General features: G+C 38.4%; 3 protein-coding genes across 4 annotated transcripts; 2 read left to right on the top strand and 1 right to left on the bottom strand.

The window, feature by feature from the left end:
* Positions 1-407: 407 nt before the first annotated feature.
* Positions 408-6,240, bottom strand: LOC140778075 (ultraviolet-B receptor UVR8-like). Of its 2 annotated transcripts, none has more exons than XM_073122607.1 (11): positions 6,081-6,239; positions 5,854-5,998; positions 5,655-5,765; positions 5,495-5,555; positions 5,253-5,371; positions 4,643-4,728; positions 4,294-4,495; positions 3,016-3,069; positions 2,055-2,165; positions 1,795-1,851; positions 408-904 (listed from the first exon to the last, which is right to left on the bottom strand). In XM_073122607.1, the coding sequence occupies exons 1-11, from the start codon at positions 6,119-6,121 to the stop codon at positions 707-709; spliced, it is 1,185 nt and encodes a 394-aa protein (XP_072978708.1). In that variant the 5' UTR covers positions 6,122-6,239; the 3' UTR covers positions 408-706. The 2 variants fall into 2 exon arrangements, 1 of the variants encoding a protein (XP_072978708.1); XR_012107147.1 differs by having other exon boundaries at positions 823-904; positions 2,981-3,069; positions 6,081-6,240.
* A 1,406-nt stretch (positions 6,241-7,646) lies between these two features.
* Positions 7,647-9,795, top strand: LOC140779158 (lysine histidine transporter-like 6). Its single transcript, XM_073124140.1, has 7 exons — positions 7,647-7,767; positions 7,842-8,225; positions 8,366-8,759; positions 9,081-9,186; positions 9,275-9,366; positions 9,456-9,524; positions 9,613-9,795. The coding sequence occupies exons 1-7, from the start codon at positions 7,715-7,717 to the stop codon at positions 9,709-9,711; spliced, it is 1,197 nt and encodes a 398-aa protein (XP_072980241.1). The 5' UTR covers positions 7,647-7,714; the 3' UTR covers positions 9,712-9,795.
* A 691-nt stretch (positions 9,796-10,486) lies between these two features.
* On the top strand, positions 10,487-21,723 carry LOC140777920 (DNA mismatch repair protein MSH6). The gene is made up of 21 exons (XM_073122344.1): positions 10,487-11,495; positions 11,837-11,933; positions 13,688-13,790; positions 13,874-13,927; positions 14,018-14,092; positions 14,704-14,772; positions 14,881-14,964; positions 15,155-15,352; positions 15,516-16,054; positions 16,138-16,267; positions 16,512-16,603; positions 16,973-17,151; positions 17,254-17,456; positions 17,537-17,638; positions 18,829-18,991; positions 19,782-20,071; positions 20,141-20,278; positions 20,429-20,508; positions 20,669-20,768; positions 20,871-21,000; positions 21,220-21,723. Exons 1-21 carry the CDS (start codon positions 10,640-10,642, stop codon positions 21,462-21,464), a joined length of 3,927 nt encoding a protein of 1,308 aa, XP_072978445.1. The 5' UTR covers positions 10,487-10,639; the 3' UTR covers positions 21,465-21,723.

Here is a 21,723-nt window from a genome sequence, read left to right as displayed (position 1 = left end):
GTTAAGTCATTGCTCCTAATATGGCGCAACAAATTGTTTATTTAAGCCAACACACTAATAAACTATTAATCTGAGCCGAATCAAATCCAAACTAAGCCATCAACACCTAAATAATTTGCAATATGACTTTTTAAAATTGTGTGGTGTTGACTCAGGTTTAATCCGACCATATTTGAGGTAGAATGGAACCTAATCAAATCAATTTACAAGTTGGATTAGTCCTATTTAAACATGCTAAAATGGATGTCCTACTGCATACTTATGAATGCAACATAACCCAAAATGTGTGTAACAATTACCGTTTCATTCATGTACTCATCAATCTCCCTAAACTTACCAAGAATTGGATTTTTCACATTTTAAAGATCATCTTACTATAAAAACCACTATTTTTTTACCCAGGGACAGATAAAAGAATTTTTGCCACCAATAGTTACTCTCAAAGTTCATCTATAAGTACATTCAGATGCTTGTTTTGGTCACCCAATTCATACAAAAGATTACACATTGTTTGAGACAATATATTAACCCTAATTGGGCTAGATTATTACTAGACTAGACCTTCTCCTCATCCTTATTCATCTCTATAGGTTTTCTTTCAGAAGAAACAAGGTTGATGTCTTCAGGCTTTAAATTTTCAAAGTTCTTGAACTGCTGATAATGGAAGTGCCCAGTGAAAAGCTGGTATGTTGATCTGACTTGATTATTATGACCGTTCAGTTTCATCCATCCATGTAGCAATTGCTAAAGTGTGTCGCCCACCGCATGCGACAAACTTTGCACACCATTGCCCGTCGGAACTGCTACCATCTTTTGGTGGAGGCAAGTTAATAGGCACAGACATTGGATGGCCGGTTGTCACCTTTCTTCCGTACCCAAGGCGGCCATGGTCTCCTCTTCCAAACTGTCAACATTTGCAAAGCCACATATTAGTGTACTCAGCAGTAAAAGATAGTGACAATGTAATATTCAAAGTCAATCTTTAACCGCAGGACAATTATGAAAGAGTAGGCCTCTCTCACTAACTAAACTTGATGATTTAACAGCACAATTATGTCAGTGCAGGTAGCAATAAGTACCAAATTTCACCACTATAATTAACACAACAGAGCCAAAAGAAAGGAGAGAAGCAAAACAAATACTCTTTTTCGGGAACTTGATCATGATTTTTTAATAAAAAGGGACTGAATATCTAATTCCAGTTAATGTAATTATGGGCTCACTGGGAGGAGAAACGTTAGACATCTATTGGATGGGCATTTGGACTTATGGGAAAGAAATTGGACATAACTGTCTGGACAGAAAAATTTACAAATGGTCATATGGTCTGCATTGTCGTAGAATGTCACTCTTCCCTCAGAAAAGGACTTTAATCAGCTCTACTTCCTGATTAAAAAAGAATGTACCTGATTATCTCTACATGAACTATAATTCATCAATTTTCTCCTAATACTTCTGTAAAACACCAGTTTTAAATAGATTCTGCAAGTCTTCTGATTGAACTATAAATAAGACAGTCAAATTTTTAGATCCTGACAAAAAAACTTACCAGTCTAATTTTTACATCCTGACAAAAAACTGACTTAAAAAGTTAAAATAATACGTTCTTTCTGATCCACAGATTTACTTCAAAAGTGAACAGAATCCAAACAATAGGTGATTGATAGCTCAGACTCAGAAAAAGGGATAAGTTCATGAACTCGTCAATTTAGCTCATTCGTAGATGAAAGACGTGATGTTTGGGTCATAACACCAGTTCAGATGAGCAACTAGATAGAATAACTGAATACTTACAGAAAACATTCGTCCGTCGTGTGTCAATGCAACTGAATGAGTGCCTCCACAGGATACCTGCAGACGTGAAATAATTGAGTCCAAGTGCTCAAAATGATTGGAGATTGGAGACATGAATGGTTTCTATAATATAACCAAATCTAACCCTCTAGAACATGAAGATATAGCAAACTAAATTGTAGCAAGAAAATCAGTATTTTCATAGAAAGAGACTCTCACTGCTGTAAAATTGTATTTGCTGTAGTGGGTAAGGGAATTACCTGAATAATGTCTTGCCCTGCTAGAAGTTGAACCTTCTGGGGAACCATTTTACTACTCTTATCATCTCCAAATCCAAGCCTCCCATGCTCTCCTCTTCCCCAAGCATATACCTAGAGATATAGAAAAAGCACAATCGGCAATCTCAGTTTTGTTATATTGCTAACATGCAGATTTATTCAAGAGTAAAAGTAATCATAGACGTATACAGTGCCAAATGAAATATCATTCAATTTTGAAGTGGTACTTCAACTCAAACCCGTTGAAAGTTGGAACCAACATAAGCTGATTCCTCAGTGAGTTGAGTCCTCTTAAGAGAACGTCGCTCTCTAGCAAGTAGTCTTGATAATAGAGGTTGACCCCCCAACATAGCCCAAATAAGCAAGTTGGTGATAGACAGGGATACCTCGCAGCCTCACCAGGGTCGTTTGCAATGGAGGTTGTTGGTCCCCCAACATAGACCACAGAAGTAAGTAGGTGATCAACAGGGGCACCTCACAGCCTCACCAGCTAATGCGTGGTTTGCATTCAGGTATAGCGTAAACAGCTTCCAGTAGACATTAAAACCACCTAATCAATTACTATTCCTAGAATTATGGTCCAGTTTGTTCTTTGAGTGCACAAGAACAGGTAAACAAGAGCTGCAAATGGCGTGCATTATAGGGATAAAAATTTAGTAATAATTCTTGTGGCCCTGTGGATCATTAAGTTCATACTAAGAAGGTTTATAAAACAACTAATAGGTGTGAGTCATTAAACTGTTTTGACTCATTTTCTAATTCAATATTTTTACTGCTCTTTTTTTATTACAAATAAAGAACCATACATGCAGTTATGTTTTTACTGAATGGTGTGGAATTTCCATGTTGACATCATATAATATCAGTGGGATATATCAAAAAGCTGAAACAAATAGGTTGGTTCATACTTCACTTGAGGCTCTTGAATGGAAGGATGGCATACCTCTCCCTCATCTGTCAATGCAGTTGAGTGCCAACCTCCAGCAGCAATGTCAACCTGAAAATTGTAAAAGAAAATGTTACAACCTCATATTGAAAGTTCAATGTGGAATAGATGAATCTATATAATTAAATTGAAAATAGAAAATATAATATCATATTAATTGAATAGGAAAGCATGCAAATGATAATGGCAAAATAACCTTACTGCAAAAGAGTAGAAGCAACTGCCTCTAAGGATTGTCTTCTATTGGGTTGATATCTATATATAACTTCTAAATACTATTAGCATGCATCTATCCTACTGCAATGGTTTCAGCAGACTTAATATGACATTCAATGTTGCATTTGCATGTGTAATGGAGCTACTCAAACCTGCTTTTCTTACCTCTTCTCAAAAGTCACAAGCACAAATCATCCTCATCTTAGATTAAAAAGATAAGCAGTAGCTGTTTCATTCTCTTACTATCTTTTGACTTTTCAATACGTTTTGAGTCCCTCTCACAAGCAACAATCTTAGATCGACTCCCAATATTTTCTCTTGTTCAGTTTTCAGAGTTATCACATATATCCAACTCTCTCGAGCTGAACTTATAATGAAACATTTCCGCTGTTGTATTGGGTCTTGAATCTGTTGTGTTGGTTCTTCAGCATGATCTATGCCTTACTCACTGAGATGTGATCAAGTTCAGACTTCAGAGATAATAGTTAAGGCTTGCGCCTAAGTGTCCAGTTGGTGGGAATGCGGATTGATGAAAATGGTCCGTTTGGATACACGGAAAAGGCTGCATACGTTTTGTGCTCTTCTATCCTTGAAATGTAAAATATTCATGCATTTAAACACTCTCTTTACTATAAGCAATCAAATTTAGGTTGTAGAACAACTTAAACTGACAATAGATCAACTAAACTTCGAGATACAATCACAAAAGGAAATCTCCCTCCAATATCTTTTATGATAACGATGATAATCATGAAGATAATTGTATTAAGAATCACAATAGTTCACTAAATAGTACTAACATTATAATTCTTGAGAGAAATTAGCATACATTCTGACCTCAATAATAGTCTCATGTTTTGCTGTACAGTTGAACTAGTGTTCATCAAGAATCTTGACAAAGATGCCATTTGATAGTAATAAATGATATATAGAAGAACGCATTTTTATAGTGATATTTATGTTTTATGGAAATGATAAAACCTAATCTACTTTGATGTTATTCAAATCATGCAACAATGTAGATGAAAATTGAAAATATGATGAATTAGTAGAACTCACCAATGTGAGACCTGATAAACCCTCAACAGGAACAGGTTGTGATCTTGGTTGAGTGTCACCAGTCCCTAATTGCCCATACTCATTGTTACCCCATGCCCATAGAATACCATCCTCTGAGAGTGCCAAATTATGAAATGCACCAACTGCAATCAGCTTCACCCTTTCAAGGCCTTGTACTCTTACAGGTGTAGATATCTGTGTTCTGAAAAACAACCTTACTGATAAGCAGGAATTCAGAAGAAGAAAACAAGGTATACAACCTAGGAATCAGTGGCTTGATATAAACCAAAGTCCTTTTTCAAAAACAAGAAAAACGTATATTCAACTTAAGGAAGGAAGAGATTTATACATATCACCGGGTGGCCATGGTTGGCCCCAAGTCCACACGTTACCATCTTGTGTCAGCACAAGAGAGTGTGTCCCTCCAGCAGCTACCTGAATTATAAGAAACAAGTTGGTGCCTGAAGCTAGCTAATTACATATTGGGAAGAAGATGGAAGATGCTGTAGAATCCCTAACGTTATGGATTTATTAACATGAATGAAGTTATTTAAGAATGACAGGGGATGCACTAATTTAAAGATACAACCACCAGAACACCTTGTCAGAAACATATAACAAAGCAGAGTTAATAAAACTTACGACCTGTGAGAATGAAATTATTTGCAGGATTTGGGCCAGTGAATGTTTTGACAGGGTAACAGGTAGCTCAGGAAAAAGAATAAAGAAGACCTCAGTTTGAAAGGAATTTCTGCAGTAAGCCATTTTCATAAGTGCAACTACTTAGCAAAGTAACCCTGCTTATTGTAACATTATACAAAAAGCGATAAAGCAGACAACTTGAAGGAATAAAGCATTTCAGGTAGTGGATAAGTATTTTGCGTAGGAACAAGAATAACTGAAATTACAAGAAGATCCACAGTGAAAGATTCTAAGCAACTGGTCTGTGTTCTAATCACCTGCCGCACAGAGAGCTTTGGTGCACATCGTTGAGGGATCGAAATGTCTCTCCTGAGAGACTTGCTTCCGTCTTCTTTCCTCTCAGGCTCCTCTCCGCACTGCCCATACTCATTACCACCTGCCCACATCCCAAAAGTTAACAACATATCGTCATACATGTTAGCTGCAATATTGAAACCAAGGAATAAGCCATTAATTTACCAAAGGTGAACAAAAAAGTTATCAAAATTGAGACTTTTACCCCACGCATAAGCCTGACCCTGATCGTCCACCGCCAGGCAATGCCATCCACCAATCGCCGCCTGATATCAGAAACAAAACAAGAATCGACCATCAACCACCAATATGCATTGCATCAAAACCAAAACCCACTTCGAACTATTTCCTCCGTCCATCGACACCTGAACAATCTTGACATCGGCGAGTGCCTTAACGAACCCCGGGACGCTCTCGGTCTTCGTCTCCGGTGGGTGGCCCAGGGTTCCCCTCTGGTTCCACCCCCATGTAAAAAGCTACAATTTTTGCAACACAAGCAGATCAAGCATCATACAAAAAGACAATAAAGCCTATTAAAAATCAACAATTAGCGAGGATCGGTACACGTCCATCTTCGCAGATGGCGAGGGAGTTGCGGCTTCCGGCGACGACGGCGGTGACGTTGTATGGTTCAAGGGCCTTTATGCTGTAAACCCAATCCTTCTCCTCCCAATCTCCCATGCCCAGCTGCCCATCTTCCCCCGAACCCCTTCAAGAACCAAAAAGATCCGTTCTTTAGTACGCTAAAAACCTTAATACATGGCTAAGGAGATACGAAGAGCTGGTGGTACCAAGCAAGAACGAGGGAGTGGGAGGTTTGGGTGGGAGCCATTAAGGACCTTTGCCGCGCCTGTGGATGGAGAACTCTAGAAGAACTCTTGGAGGGTAAAGGGAAGCGGAAGTGGAAGTAAAGAGTGGGGCGGTAGTCGATATATGGTCCTAAACTTCTTTTAGTTATTATTAAAAATATATAAGAAGGATGGTTAGCATTGCTATTGGTTGAGCCGGGATATTTTCTTAACGTTCAAAATCTTTTATAGTTTAGTTTTACCATTTTTATTTCCATATTCTTTCATATGGTTCTTGGACCAGTTGGACCACCAATCCATATAAGCAATCATATTATAATTAAGGACTCCAAGTGTGTAAGCTATAAACATATTTGAGGGCCATACTAAGTAATCAATGTCATGCAAAGAGATTTAATCATAGAAGGATGGCCTTGTTTTTCTTATATATATTGATGCTCGAATAGGTAATTATATACACGCGGCTCATCTTGAGCCGGCCATTATAAGGTTCTACATAGATGCATGCACGCCGTCAATAAAGGAAGTCTCATCCTCCCATTTTGCTTCTCTTTTCGTTCTTTTATGTCTCAGAAAGGATGGAAAGTTCTACCAAGCACATCATTAGACAGAGGAATCCTAGTTTTTGTAAAATAATTTCTTATACTAGTCTTCTAAAGTAATGGAGAGGATTAGACTTCAATCAAGTTCTGCCGAGTACCCTGCAGGAAATTCCTACAGATTAAATTGTGCTACAAAAGATCGATCTGCTCCCTGCTAAGTTATTTATCAATGGATAGTCTTACTAACTCATTAAAGAGATTATAAGTTTGATTTTTCTTTTTCCCATGGATTTGTGATCAGCATCCATGGTTTGTTGATTCAATCCTTACCCAGCTAAAACTTCCAAATTTGATCTACTCAAATGAGCCGAAGAAAGATGCAAGAAATATGCCCACAGCCTCCTTATGTCAATTCCCTAATCATTCACAAAGCGGAGGAAAAAAGAAAGCATAAGAAAAGGCACAAAGCAACCAAAACTTTGCCATCATATCACTCATAACCTAGCAGTTTAACATAGTGGTTTAGATGCTTAAGGATAAGGATTTGCTCAATTAAATATGATGGACAAAAATCCACTACCAAAAACACTGCATGATTCCACACGTTTTGATATCTTGGTCTAAATGGCAGCGGAAAGAAAGCCATTTGCTTTCTGCTTAAATATCCCATCCTGGATATATACCTTTTTTTCTATTATATATCTTACATTGAATTTAGACCTCCCCTTTTCCTTTCGCAAAACCAATGGAAGTTTTCTGTGCAAAGATGCTCAGCTACTTATCTAACACTGTGTTTTTAATAGCAACAAACTCTGAATCATGACAACCACTTCTAAGACATTATATATGGCATTAATGCAACCCTCACATATGATCACAAAGCTAGCTATCTACCTCAATATGGTTTCCACTTCTATTCTTCCCAAGGTCTGGGAACAATTATTCTTTCTTCTTCTTTACTTGCTTGCATGCAGTACTCCTAAGCACACTGAATGCTTTCAGGTGGTAGACGAGAAGGAGTCTGCCTCTCGCCAGGCCAAGTGGTGGTATGCAACGTTCCACAACGTCACCGCGATGGTCGGCGCCGGCGTCCTCAGCCTGCCTTACGCCATGGCTCATTTAGGCTGGTAATGAACATTATAACACAGCATGCATGCAGCAATTCAATTAACAGTACGTAACTTAAAACCATTTGTTACAGGGGACCTGGGACACTAGCACTAGTATTGTCATGGTGCATCACCTTGTACACCCTGTGGCTAATGATCGAGCTCCACGAGTGCGTGCCGGGGAAGCGATTCGACCGGTACCGGGATCTCGGGCAGCATGCCTTCGGGCCGCGGCTCGGGCTGTGGATCGTTGTGCCGCAGCAGTTGATCGTTCAGATCGGGTGTGACACAGTGTACATGGTCACAGGGGGGAAGTGTCTTGAGAAGTTTATGGAGATTGTTTGCTCCAATTGCACTGCCATGCGTCAGTCTTACTGGATTTGCATCTTTGGGGGGTTTCAGTTCTTTCTATCTCAGCTTCCCAATCTCAACTCCATCGCCGCAGTCTCCTTTGCTGCAGCTGTGATGTCACTCAGGTATGTATATTATATACACAGCTAACTACGTACCTAATAAGTTTCTGATTCTTTTTTGTGATTTCATGACTTATGTCAATCAAATAGAACATATGATCTCACTTTGTTTTTTTTACTTCTACGTGTTTCTATACACGAAGCTACTCCACCATATCATGGGTGGCTTGCTTCGCACACGGGCCAGTAGACAACGTAAGCTACGGCTACGACGAGACTGGATCATCCGACTCCGTGTTCAGGGTCTTGAGTGCACTCGGGCAGGTAGCATTCGCCTACGCCGGCCATGGCGTCGTCCTCGAGATCCAGGCGACGATCCCCTCGACGCCGACGAAGCCCTCCAAGGTGCCCATGTGGCAGGGCACCGTCGTCGCCTACTTCATCACCGCCCTCTGCTACATCCCTGTGGCCATGGTCGGCTACTGGACTTTTGGCCAGGCCGTCGACGACAACGTCCTCATGGCTCTCAGGCGGCCGCAGTGGCTCATCGCCGCTGCCAATCTTATGGTGGTCATCCATGTCATTGGAAGCTACCAAGTAAGAGGAAGTCTCGTGTTTAATTTGGACAAAAATAAATACTTTACCCCTTCAACTATGTTTCTATCTTAATTATTATATCTTTCGTTCAAAGTAAACAGTGTCTATGCTTTCTATTATCAAAAATATATGATAACGATGTATACTAATCTAAAGCAAGTAAATATATGTAGTGGAAGAAAACATGGTACATATCCTCTAAACTTAATATCTAAGCTTCAACATAACTTTAATGTCTTAAATATCTAGCTTTTCTTTTTCCTGGTAAACAGTGTAAGTCATTATGTAATCGTAATTACTTAAAGTTAATTATATATGCAGGTATATGCTATGCCAGTTTTTGACACTCTTGAGACACTACTAATCACAAGATTGAAGCTTCCACCGGGGATTGCTCTTCGTCTAATTGCTCGATCTTCTTATGTTGGTAACATGGAAATTATGATGTCTCTATTCTTAAACATTATTATCAATATATGTACACGCAAATTAATCAACCTCTGTTCATCTTGCAGCCTTCACGCTGTTTGTTGGGGTGACATTTCCCTTTTTTGCCGATCTTTTGGGTTTCTTCGGAGGTTTTGGATTCACACCAACTTCATATTTTGTAAGTTTAACGTTCAAATTATGCATAATTTGAGATGTATATTACTAAATTTGATAATATATATATATATATTTGAAATATAATTGCAGCTTCCTTGCATAATATGGCTAGCAATTAAGAAGCCTAGGAGGTTTAGCGTATCTTGGATGGTGAATTGGGTAACTAGTTTTCTGAATCTAATTTATATATTATTTTTGTTTGTTTTTTTAAATGGGTATTCTTTATGAGCTATTGATTCTTTTGTAGGGATGCATTATCTTTGGCGTGCTTATGATGCTTGCGTCCACCATTGGCGGTTTAAGAAATATAATTAAAGATGCTTCTACTTATCGTTTCTACTCTTGACAAAGCCATGTACTCTTTATCACCTTATGTTAGTAGAGAAAATAACTAAATCTACTGGAATGGTGTAATCGTCACCTCACTTTGGTTCAAGAAATATTATGATCTATGATATTAAATTAACTTTCTTTTGTTTGATTCGCGAAAAAAGTTTCCGATTAAATATAGATGAAGCAAAGCAAATTAATCGTCGACTTCTTTAACTATGTATTTCCTAGCGAAAGGATCTTGAGTCGTCAAGAGCACCTCTCTGCCTACTTTTGATAGAGCCTTACTCCTAACTATCATTAGCTTGCTCCTATAGAATATATGGATCTACATGAATAATCTCATATTCAATGCTTTTAATGAGTTCCCTTTAGTAACTTGCGAAAGAACTTCTCACTTACCTATGAGTATCATGAGTTCCTAGCACTCTCAGCAAATCAACGGATGGGATCATATTTTCTCCCGTTGGTTACTCTTTTGGTTGTTGATATTAGCAGCACTCTTTATAATAATCGTGACAGCCAATCAATAGATCATTTCTTTTATAAAAAAAAAGTAAAAGGAAGAAAGAAAATGAAAACTTTGTGTTTGAGTGGAGAGGGGAAAAATTTAGCAGGATGAAAGAATAACAGAACAATTATCCTCTCCATGTTTAAATATTTGTTGTCTAAAATATAATAAATAAAATAGAGAGAAAGCTTACGAGCTGTTCTTTATTTATTTATTTCCCTTTTTATCCTTATTATTTACTTGTATATTATTTATTTTCTTCAAACTACGGCCTTTTCCATCGACAGGCGAGCTTAGCCTGCTGACATGGATAATTGCAACCTTCCCGCCAAATCTCCCCATCCTTTCCGGCCGTTACTCTTCACTCTATAAATCCTCCTCCTCCACCTCTCTCTCCCTCTCTCTTGCAAGCTAACCCTAAAATTCCGGTCTCATGTCCTCTTCCCGTCGCCTCAGCAATGGCCGGTCGCCTCTGGTCCGGAAGCAGAGCCAGATCACCTCCTTCTTCTCCGGCCCCAAAGAAAACCCTAGCCCCAGCACCACACCTCTCTCTAATTCTCGCCCCAAGCCAAGCCCGGACGCTAACTTTAACCCTTCTCCTAGCCCTAGCACAGATCCTTCTCCGTCCCAACGGAAGCAGAAGAAACCCTCTCTTGAGGTCCCTCCCTCTCCCGCTTCCAACCCAAGAACCCCTTCATCGTCCACCAAGGAGAAGCCCCACTCGGCGGAGGTGGTCGGCAAGAAGATCAGAGTGTTCTGGCCCCTCGATGAAGCATGGTACGATGGTCGCGTCAAATCCTTTGACAAGAACTCCGGGAAGCACGTGATCCAATATGATGATGGCGAGGAAGAGGCCATCCAGCTCAAAAAAGAGAAGGTCGAGTGGGTGGAGGAGGAGGAGCCAAGGAAACTGCGTCGTCTGAGGCGGATGTCGGATCCTGCAGAGACAGAGGGACAGAAAGGCGACGTGGATGATGAAGAGGATGAGGATGATGCGGATGATTCTACTGATGATGAGGAGTGGGGTAAGAGTGTGGGAAAGGAGGAGGCTCTGGAAGATGATTCAGAGGAGGTAGAGCTGGATGACGACGATGATGAGGAAGTGACAAGATCAAGAACGGGGCAGTCACGAAGTTCCTCATCAGCGAGAAAAAGGAAAAAGCTTGAAGTTGGGAAATTGGACTGTGCTAAAAAGTTCAGATTTGATGAAGACGAAGGGGCAAGTGCGTCAAAAATTGCGTCGAAGATATCAAGAAGCAGAAATTCTGTGTCAGTAAGTAATAATCAAAGTGAGTATTGTTCTAAGACTAGTAGTACATCAAAATGATCTCTAAGAGTTCATAGTTGATATTTCAGACAGTAATTTTATGTTGAGGCTGAATATTTGGGCATGCCGAGTCTTGATCCTTTTGGCTAGAATTCTTTGAAGTGGGTATACATTTCTGCACAGTGTGGTACTACTGATGCACAAGACCACTAATTATTCATCATATTGAATCTTCTTAACACTCTAAATGCTGCAATCCACTGCATAACATATTCAAGTTTGATACAATACGTTGAGAAGCATTTTGTGCTGTGTTGTTGTATCACAAATTATGATGAATTACTGTTTACTTTGGTAATGTAGAGTCCCAAGCTTTGGATATTATCAGTAGCAACCTTACTGGAGAAGCAGCTGAAAGGTTCGAAAAACGGGAAGCAGAGAAGTTCAGATTTCTCAGGGAGTGAGTAAAACTTTATCGCCCCCTTTATTATTGGGACTTCTCCCTTATCTAAGGTTTCTTTTTGTCTGGAAAAAGGGCTAGCATTTGACTATATGTTTCCTGACAAGTTATGGGAGCCTTACTATTCTTAGATGAGGAAAATCTCCATGCAATATGTCATAATATCTAATGATTTAGAAGTTTGCAAAACCAATTAATTAGACCACAGGCCTGTCCTAAGCATCTTTCTTCACTTTTGACATCGATATCAAATGTGGAATCAACTCAAGGTCTTGCTACAGTAAGCTAAGGCATTCTGAAGGGTATTTGCTTCAGTCTCTAGTGGTTTTTTGACTTTTTGCCTGTTGAATTATAACAAGGAAAAGCTGAAACAACATCTCTTCTTTGCTTTTTCACCTTTTCTTTATCTTCTCATCAATTTCCGTTCTTCTCATACATTTAGTTACTTTCCTGTTCTTGTAAGCTAAGCTTCAGTGGCTAATTATGTCTCAGGTCTTTTATGGCATGAGCTACATATATAATCTGATATAATCGGTGTCTTGTGCTGCCTGTTTTCTTGGGAGGACAAAAGAAGAAATCATATATTTAGGCTGTGCCGACCAGTATGTGGCACGAGGGGTGCCGCACGACAACCCTTTTAATAGCTTTGCCGCTCACTATCAACCTCATCGTTGAGCTATTGATTGCCACTCGCATTCGCTTCGTCGAATGCGCTAGCCTGTGAGAGAGAGAGAGAGAGAGAGAGAGAGAGAGAATCCAAATCCGGATCCGCAACTTAAGTTTTAAGCCCCCCCTTCTCTCTCGAGCTAGAACATCTGACGAAGCGACGGCGATGGCAACTGCAAAGGCGAAGGTGAGTATCCCTTATTTTTTTCTCTCAATTTTTTACGGCACGGTCGACAAGTGTCGCGGCATGTGCCATGCTGTGCCATGCCTGTGGCACGACCATCGTTGCTCTTGGGAATATAATTATAGAAGTTTATTAATTAGATATAATTGGGAGGCCAAAACAAGTTGTATCACATGCAATAGCTACTGAGACATGTTAATTTACTGTGATCTAAGTCAAAGACACTTTATTAATTAGAGAGGAGAGTTCTTGTGAAATAATTTGGACCACCCAAATAAAGTTGAGTAAATAACTTTTTATTCTTCTTAGAAGATTTGACAATATTCTGCAATAGAAACTCGAAGGCAGCAACATAGCATTATCTAAGAAATTCTATTGTCCATCTATATGTATCCGTTTTCTGCATTCTCCTTTTTGGCTATTATCCTGGATAAAGGAATTACAATTGCATCCTTCTTCCTGTTTCGAACCTACTCTATTTTGGTCTTCTTTCCTCTTGTCTCAGCTTCCACCTGAGTGAATAGTTTCACTCTTATAGTGAAACTAAAGACATGCAAGAAAAAAAAAAAACAAGCGACAGTCTGATTCAACAGTAAGAAGTGACTGCTAAGCGACATTTATTAGTACATGAAAGAAAGAGGTGCACTATGTTCATGTACCTTTTCATTTCTTAATACTTTCCAAAAGGCTTTTTGCCCACTACTTTGTAAAGCATATGACAGTTACTGCATGGCTGGATGTCAATTACATAAGTCTAACTTTTAAGGCATGGTTAATGTCAAGGAGCTTTACTATTCACTGAGATGTGCTTTCAAATGTTGCATGTGGGCTAGGTATGACGTTAAGCTGATGGTTTATCTTTTGGCAATTTCTCTTTACTGTACTCTATTTACTCTGGTTGTAGAGGGTGTAAAGATGCACAAGGGAGGCGGCCTGGTGATGTCAACTATGATCCAAGAACTCTTTACCTGCCCCCAGGGTTCTTGAAGAGTTTGTCAGGTGGACAGGTAGTTACTTTCATTGTGAACCCATTTCTGAAGTTATTTTGCCATTTCCGACTAATGTACCATCTGATATGATTGATCATTAGAGGCAATGGTGGGAGTTCAAGTCGCAGCATATGGATAAAGTTTTGTTCTTCAAGGTACAATCATATGAGAAATTTGATTTATATCGACATATTTAGGATCCTAACTACTTGGTCACAAAAAGTAATGTCATACTTTCTTGGTAGATGGGCAAGTTTTATGAATTGTTTGAAATGGATGCACATATCGGGGCTAGGGAGCTTGATCTTCAATATATGAAGGTAGGCATTATCTGTGTATCTGCAATTTTGAAGTTTGATCTCTGCTTTTTCAGTTGCTTGAACTTATCCAGTTTATGGATTATCAACTGAATAGTGTATACTATTGGACCTATCATCTTATTTGTGTGGATATCTTCTTGCTTGATCTGTATTTTGTTGTTTTTATATCGTATTGACATATTCAACATCATTTCATAGTTCTTGTACATATGTTTAATTTATTATCTTCTGAAGTAATTCAACTGTAGTTATGTGTTGAAAAAGATTCAATTGACATGTCTCATCATGGACTTTATTGGAATCTAGCTAAAATAGTCAATTGGAGGAATGTGCCTAGAGATTGTTGAGGCTAGTTTTCTACTTATATTAATCTTGTATTTTCTTTACAAATTCTCATTATATACACTATTCTTAAACCAAGGCTGGCATAGGCTAGTAGAGGTACATATCTAACTTGAGTTTGTGTTCTTGTTGTTTTTAGCTATGAAAAAGTATATATTCGATTTTTGGGCTTGTATATGACATTCTATAGACATTCAAACTCCATACATGTTTGTTCTGATTATTTTCCTATTTCAATTTTCTTATTTTGTTGCCCTTTCTGAACTTAGGGAGAACAGCCTCATTGTGGATTTCCTGAGAAGAATTTCTCAGTGAATTTGGAGAAATTAGCTAGAAAGGTTTGGTCTTGTGTGTATTGTTTCTATAATTATCAATGTAAATTGCTGCAATTGGACATCTTAACGTGATTGACTGTGTATATGGACGATCAATTCACTTTGTTTCAGGGTTATCGTGTTCTTGTTGTGGAGCAGACAGAAACACCTGAACAGCTTGAACTTCGTCGTAAGGAAATGGGTTCTAAAGATAAGGTCTGATAATATTTAAGTTTCTCCACTGAAAGATATCTCTCATATTATGCATTTGTAATTACTAGATGTTCCCAGTCAGAGAAAAAGTTTAATGATAAATGTGATTGACTTTCCAGTTTTAACCTATTTTTGCAGTTCATGGGAACCAGGATTATTGTATTAATGACTGATGTTACTATGTTTCTTTAAGGTTGTGAAACGTGAAATATGTGCTATGGTCACAAAGGGAACACTGACTGAAGGAGAGTCATTATTGGTGACTCCTGATGCTTCGTATTTAATGTCAGTCACTGAAAATTACCAATTTATGGAGAACCAGAATAAAAAAGATATTGTTATAGGTCTTTGCATGGTCGATGTTTCCACAAGCAAGTTCATCATAGGGCAGGTATACTATTCTGACTGCTCTAGGATTCCCTTCTCATTTTTGAATCCGTAGATAGATAATTTAAGTATAAAATTATTTTTTGTGAAAAGTGTAAACTTAGTTGGTTGTGATGTAGATAGTTTTGTCATTTCTCCTGTTTGATGTAGTATTTTGCTTGTGCTAGTTTGAAGATGATTCTGAACGCCATTGGTTGTGCTCAATTTTGTCTGAACTAAGGCCGGTGGAAATCATAAAACCTTCTAAGATGCTCAGTCCAGAAACCGAAAGAGTCTTAAAGAACAACACAAGAAACCCTTTAGTTAATCAGTTGGTTCCTTCTCTAGAATTTTGGGATGCTGAAAAAACTATTACTGAGATCAGAAAATATTATAGCCTATTGAAGCATCTAGCAGTATTACCAAATGGTGGCATTTCTACTGATGGAGATAATGTGGAGGCCAATTCATGTGCTTTGCCTCATTTTCTGGATAAGCTAGTTTGTTCAGGCACAAGTGGATCATATGCTCTTTCTGCTCTTGGAGGTTGCTTGTTTTATTTAAGGCAAGCCTTTCTGGATGAGAAATTGCTCAAGTGTGCTGAATTTGAACCACTTCCATGCTCGGGAATGATTAAGACTCCTCAACAGCCATTTATGATACTTGATGCAGCAGCGCTTGAAAATCTTGAGATATTGGAGAACATTAGAAGTGGTGGTCCCTCTGGGTAGTTGCAACTCTTGAAAGATTTTGGAATCCTTGTATAAATCAAATCATGATGTATTAAGGTGCTATTGTCTATCTTTGCAGGACTCTGTTTGCTCAACTGGATCGTTGTGTTACAGCATTTGGCAAAAGGCTGCTTAAAGGGTGGATTGCAAGGCCATTGTTTGATACGAAGTCAATTTTAGAACGCCAAGATGCTATTGCAGTTTTCAAGGTCCTTATATTTTGAAGACTGCGTTTTTGTCTTTATTTTCTTGAAGGTGTTGGCATTGCTTAATGTTGAGTATCTTCATATCTTGGTCTGACAAATTGTGCTCATCACAAAGTGTGAAAATAAGATTTGGTCTGATTGTTGTTATACAAGGATAGCAAATACGGATTCAGATTGTGCTACAGATACTTATTTTCTCTTTTCTGGTTCTGTGAAGTTCGTCACTTATATAATATTCATCTGTCAGACTGCAGGCCTTGCATCTGGACTTCAATTTCGGAAAGAGTTGTCAAGACTCCCAGATATGGAACGTTTGCTTGCACGCCTCTTTGGTAGCTGGTAACCTCTAAATCCTTCCTATATGTATAAGAAACATTTTCTTTTTCAACTCATTCTTCACCTGCATTTTGTTAGCTATTGTGACTGATAATAGGATCTTATAGTGTGCTCTTACAATTTGATGAATATCTGTCACAGTATGAATGGTTTGAGATTCTATGGGCATGTATGCATGTAGCATGAAGAATTATAGCTAATTTCAGAACATGCATTCCTCATTGGATAATTTTGAATTTCTATTTCTGGGCAAAAGGTTGTGGTGCTATGGCTAAGTAAGCTGCTTTTGCAAAATATTGTTCAAAATAGAGCTATGTTTCAGTAAATATATCTCAATGACAGAAACCTGAAAGTTTTTTCGGATAAAAACAGTGAGGCTAATGGAAGAAGTGCCAAGAGAGTGATTCTTTACGAAGATGCAGCAAAGAAGCAGCTGCAAGAGTTCATTGCTGCTCTGCGTGGATGCAAACTGATGGTTCAAGCATGTTCTTCCCTTAGCGCAGCTCTCGCAGATACAGAATCTACTCTACTCGATCAATTGTTGACACCAGGTACAAAGTATTCTTCTTGCATGTAGCATATGCAGACCATGCTGATTGTTGCTTGTACCATCTATTTCTTCTGTGCACAATGTGATGCATTGCTGTATGCAGGCAAAGGGTTGCCAGACATGTCTTCAATTTTAGATCATTTTGGAGATGCATTTGATTGGTCAGAAGCTGATCGTACAGGACGTATCATACCCCATGAAGGTTGTGATGTTGAATATGACACTGCTTGTTACACAATAAAGGAGATTGAATCTAGTCTCTCAAGGTACCTGAAGGAGCAACAGAAACTATTGGGAGATGCATCGGTATGATGAAAAGCTGCTATTTACTAAAATGTTGGAGCTTGATATCTTTTCTTGAATTATAACTGCAAAAGTTCTTGTAGATTAGTTATGTCACTGTGGGAAAGGATACATACCTGATTGAAGTACCTGAGAGCTTGAGGGGAGCTGTTCCTCGGAACTACGAGCTACAATCTTCGAAAAAGGTATTAGGAATAAAAACATAATGTTAGAATACACCTTTTCTACTTTTCTTTTTACCATTCTAGTTCTTTGATTAAAAAAATATATTACTATAAGATCAAAGAAGCTCCTCTTAATGCTTAGTTTTACATTTTACATTAACAAATCTCTGTGATTGGTTATGATGCAACCCCTAATACTTAGGCTGCCGAAAAAACAATGTAAAATAATTTTCTACCTGAATCTTTATGAATATATATGAAACAAGAGAAGATAATAGAAGTATGGGATATTCTTGTAATTCAATGATGTAAATCCTCTTATTTTTGTTATTGCAAATTTTCTTGATTCCATGTTTCATCATACTCTTTGTTTCTCACCTAAGATTCTTCAATCGGAGAAGAAACTGTTTGCTGCCAATTGTGCAAGTCAATTAGTTGAAGCTTTCTTGTCGTAGTTTTCTTTTCAACCTTAATAAGCCTTCTGAAATTGTTTGCCATCCGTTGTGCAAGTCAATGTTAGTTGAAGTTTTATTGTCCTAGTTTCCTTTTCTACCCTAGAGAGTCTTCTTGTAGTTATTGGATTTCCGGAACTCCTTCAGTTCTCTCTGACTGGCAGAACTGGGAGGTGGATAAAAGAAAGTTGAGGAGGATAAAAGAGAGACGTTAATAATGATTTTTCTGCAATAGAAAACTATACTTGAAATAGCTACAGTAGAAGTCCTTTTGAGTTTTGACAGAAGTACAATGAGTATGTAGTCTATCAGAGAGAAAAGAAAAAAAGAATTTCATAGGATCAGATGTACTTGGAACCAGCAAAAATGTATGTTGGACTTGTCATTGACTGACTGACCATTATGCAGAACTAAATAGCTCTCAAGTGTTGGTTACACTTGAGAATGCAGTCTATCAGAGAAAAAATCCTCATAGGATCAGATGTATTTGGAACCAACGTAAATGTGCGTTGAGCTTGTTATTGACTGACTGACCATTGTACGGAGCTAATTAGCTCTCAAGTGTTGGACTGTAGGTTATGCTTGAGTCTGAAAAGTATCTCGTCCCTTTGCTGATCTTAATGTATTATTGCTGTTATTTGACGGCTGTAGAATTTTATAAGGTGATCCTACTTATTAGGATTATCTTTTAGGAAACATACTTAATAGACTGCCATTTTTTCAAAGGGTTCAAGTTAAAGTGCATTAGTTCTACTCCAGGGATACTTCCGATATTGGACACCAAAAGTCAAGGAGTTACTGTCAGAACTTTCTCAAGCCGAGACAGAGAAAGAATCTAAACTAAAGGGCATTCTCCATAGGTTGATCCTGCAATTTAGTGAGCATCATAGCAAGTGGAGACAGTTGGTTTCTGTGACTGCAGGTATCTTTCCTTCAATGATATGGTTATGTTTTATGTATCTCTTATTCCATTTTCCAATGTATGTGTTATAATTGCCTAATGTAGCTCTGCTCTTTAGTGATGACTCATTTACGCACATTCCCTGATACACAAGATGTATGGTATGTCTTCCTAGAAGATACTGAATGCGCTTGTATGTGTAGAGTTATTGATAATGGGTAAAACCAGCTCCTATGGTTCTTTTACTGAGATCATAGATTGGCTAAAAAGATCCAAAAGGCAAAAGCAAGGAACTAAGGTTGTACATCTAGTACATATTCACAAAATATAGATCAACTAAATAGTTTAGCAACTTAACTCAGAAATTTAGAATCTTATATACATATTCTCAAACAATGTTGCGGTCGGAATGCACATCACTATCTATGAGAAAAAGATAATGCAGTTTAGGCCAAAGATAACTAAGTATTTTGAACTAGAAATTATCATATTTATTTAACCCACAAATGAGAAAGGTTGGAAAATGTATGTGTAGAACTAATTTTGACGAGTGGATTCCATAGGTTTGCCTGACCATCCAATATACCATCTTATCAATTAGCTTGTATCAGAAGCAACAACTCTTTTTTCTTAAACCATTGTTAAACTCAAATTCTAATTGGTAGCCTACTTTTTTACTAATATTCTCCTTAGAAATTTCTCATAGTTGCAAGTTTGAGAGAGGGCAACTTATATTTGTAAATATCTTGTCTGCCTTATTTTTGGAGTTCTTGTCTGAATCACTGAATGTACCATGCTGTACAAAATGCAGAGCTAGATATATTGATTAGTCTTGCAATTGCAAGCAACTACTACGAGGGGCCAACGTGTCGTCCAATTATCAAGGAACCATGTGGTTCGGGTGATACCCCCTCTTTGTCTGCCACAAGTCTTGGGCATCCTGTCCTCCGAAGTGATGTCTTAGGCAAGGGTTCTTTTGTACCTAATGATATTAGTATTGGTGGGCTGGGTCAGGCCAGCTTTATTCTTCTTACAGGTCCAAATATGGGTGGTAAATCAACCCTTCTGCGCCAAGTTTGTATGGCTGTAATCTTAGCACAGGTGACATACTTTCTCTTAGCTTATCTGCCTTTACTTCTGTCTCTCCTATTCATATTTATTCTTTTACAGATTGGAGCGGATGTTCCAGCAGAAAGTTTCGAACTCTTTCCTGTTGACCGCATCTTTGTTCGAATGGGCGCAAGGGATCATATTATGGCTGGTCAAAGCACATTCTTAGTGGAACTTACAGAAACTGCTGCTATGCTGGTGAGTGTTCCTTGGAAGTTTGAATAACAATCTTTAATTGAGAAGTCTCATTAATTTATTATATGAGCATATGCATGCTTCCTTTACTGATTTATGTCATAATGAATCACCCCTCATAAGGATGAACTTTGTTTGGCCCTTATATTGCAGTCTTTGGCCACCAAGAATTCTCTTGTGGCTTTAGATGAGCTCGGGCGAGGTACCTCAACTTCTGATGGTCAAGCAATTGCGTAAGTTCTCTACACATATCACAGAGTTACAAAGGTGTTCCTTATTAGCACATGTTAAATAATAGCCACTATGTTGCCAAATGTGCCAGCTCTGGTTTTTCTGCAATATAAGGTTCTGAGTATAAATATCTCTCATGGATGATTTTTGCTTGATTAACAGATCTTCTGTTCTAGAATTTCTTGTTCGTCATGTACAATGTCGAGGCTTGTTTTCTACACACTACCATCGGTTAGCAATAGAATATGAGAAAGATGACAAGGTTTGCCTTTCCCTTGTACTTTGCGACTCCTGTATCCTTTTGTTCAGCATATTGTGCACCTTAATGCTTCATCTCTTCACTTCAATATCCAATCCTTCACAGGTAGCACTTCGTCACATGGCTTGCCAAATAGGAAAAGGGGAAGGAGGTGTAGAAGAAGTTACTTTTCTTTACAGACTAGCATCTGGTTCATGTCCCAAAAGTTATGGTGTTAATGTTGCTCGTTTGGCAGGTATTTTCCTGACTATCCTCTCTGTTAATGTGTAGTCCTTTTACCTTTTTTTGGAGTGCTGACCCAGTGCTTGTAGAATAGGGTTACAAATAACATGAAGGACTAGATGAAAACTCATAAGTACTAAGATTTTCTTCTCGCAGAATTATTTTTCCAAATAACTCAGCAACATTACATAGGTATATTGCCAGCTATTGCTGACCATGTCTGTGAACCCAGGGATACCTTTTTGTGTACTTGAAAAGGCCATGGAGAAGTCAAGTGACTTTGAGTCTACTTATGGAAAGCACAAGCTTGGATCTGGAGACAAGTTTCTAGATGGAATGAGGGAAAATGAGATTGCTGTCATCAAGGATGTGTTCGAAGTCATGAAGCGATGGAGTCACCATGAGGATCAGACCATAAACATGAGTTTGCTCTGTAAACTCCAACAGAGAGCTAGCTTGCTGGTAGTCAGGAATTGAGTGATAGCTTCTGGTTATTTTACTCCTTGGAGTTGACAATTTTGCCACCCCAGTCTTTTTCAAGCAGCATATGAGATGGTTTTTCTCAGATTTTACATTTTTGAGGCCTCATTTTGTACTTCTGGAAGTTCTCGACACAAGCTGGTATTAGCCTTTTGGGTTCTCTTGATTACTGCCTGGATGAAATCCTCTAGCGGCAAGGTAGAGTTGTTTCCTGTATTGTTGATTCCCCAGAAAGAGAAAGGCTTTTGTTTCTCTA

This window comes from Typha angustifolia, chromosome 15 (genome assembly GCF_048772165.1).
Source record: "Typha angustifolia cultivar Huaian chromosome 15, ASM4877216v1, whole genome shotgun sequence".
Taxonomy (NCBI): domain Eukaryota; kingdom Viridiplantae; phylum Streptophyta; class Magnoliopsida; order Poales; family Typhaceae; genus Typha; species Typha angustifolia.
This window is presented reverse-complemented; position numbering and strand designations above follow the sequence as displayed.

Bases quoted from the DNA above. Each gene is read 5' to 3' on its own strand.
- LOC140779158 (XM_073124140.1), top strand. From the start codon at position 7,715: ATGGTCGGCGCCGGCGTCCTCAGCCTGCCTTACGCCATGGCTCATTTA. The intron at 7,768-7,841 runs GTAATGAACATT...CATTTGTTACAG, and splicing joins GCCATGGCTCATTTAGGCTG to GGGACCTGGGACACTAGCAC. The intron at 9,187-9,274 runs GTAACATGGAAA...TTCATCTTGCAG, and splicing joins TGCTCGATCTTCTTATGTTG to CCTTCACGCTGTTTGTTGGG.
- LOC140778075 (XM_073122607.1), bottom strand. From the start codon at position 6,121: ATGGCTCCCACCCAAACCTCCCACTCCCTCGTTCTTGCTTG. The intron at 5,766-5,853 runs GTACCGATCCTC...CAAAAATTGTAG, and splicing joins CCATCTGCGAAGATGGACGT to CTTTTTACATGGGGGTGGAA. The intron at 5,372-5,494 runs GTAAAAGTCTCA...GGATGTGGGCAG, and splicing joins GGGTCAGGCTTATGCGTGGG to GTGGTAATGAGTATGGGCAG.
- LOC140777920 (XM_073122344.1), top strand. From the start codon at position 10,640: ATGTCCTCTTCCCGTCGCCTCAGCAATGGCCGGTCGCCTCTGGTCCGG. The intron at 17,639-18,828 runs GTATTAGGAATA...GTTCTACTCCAG, and splicing joins AGCTACAATCTTCGAAAAAG to GGATACTTCCGATATTGGAC. The intron at 20,072-20,140 runs GTGACATACTTT...ATTCTTTTACAG, and splicing joins TGGCTGTAATCTTAGCACAG to ATTGGAGCGGATGTTCCAGC.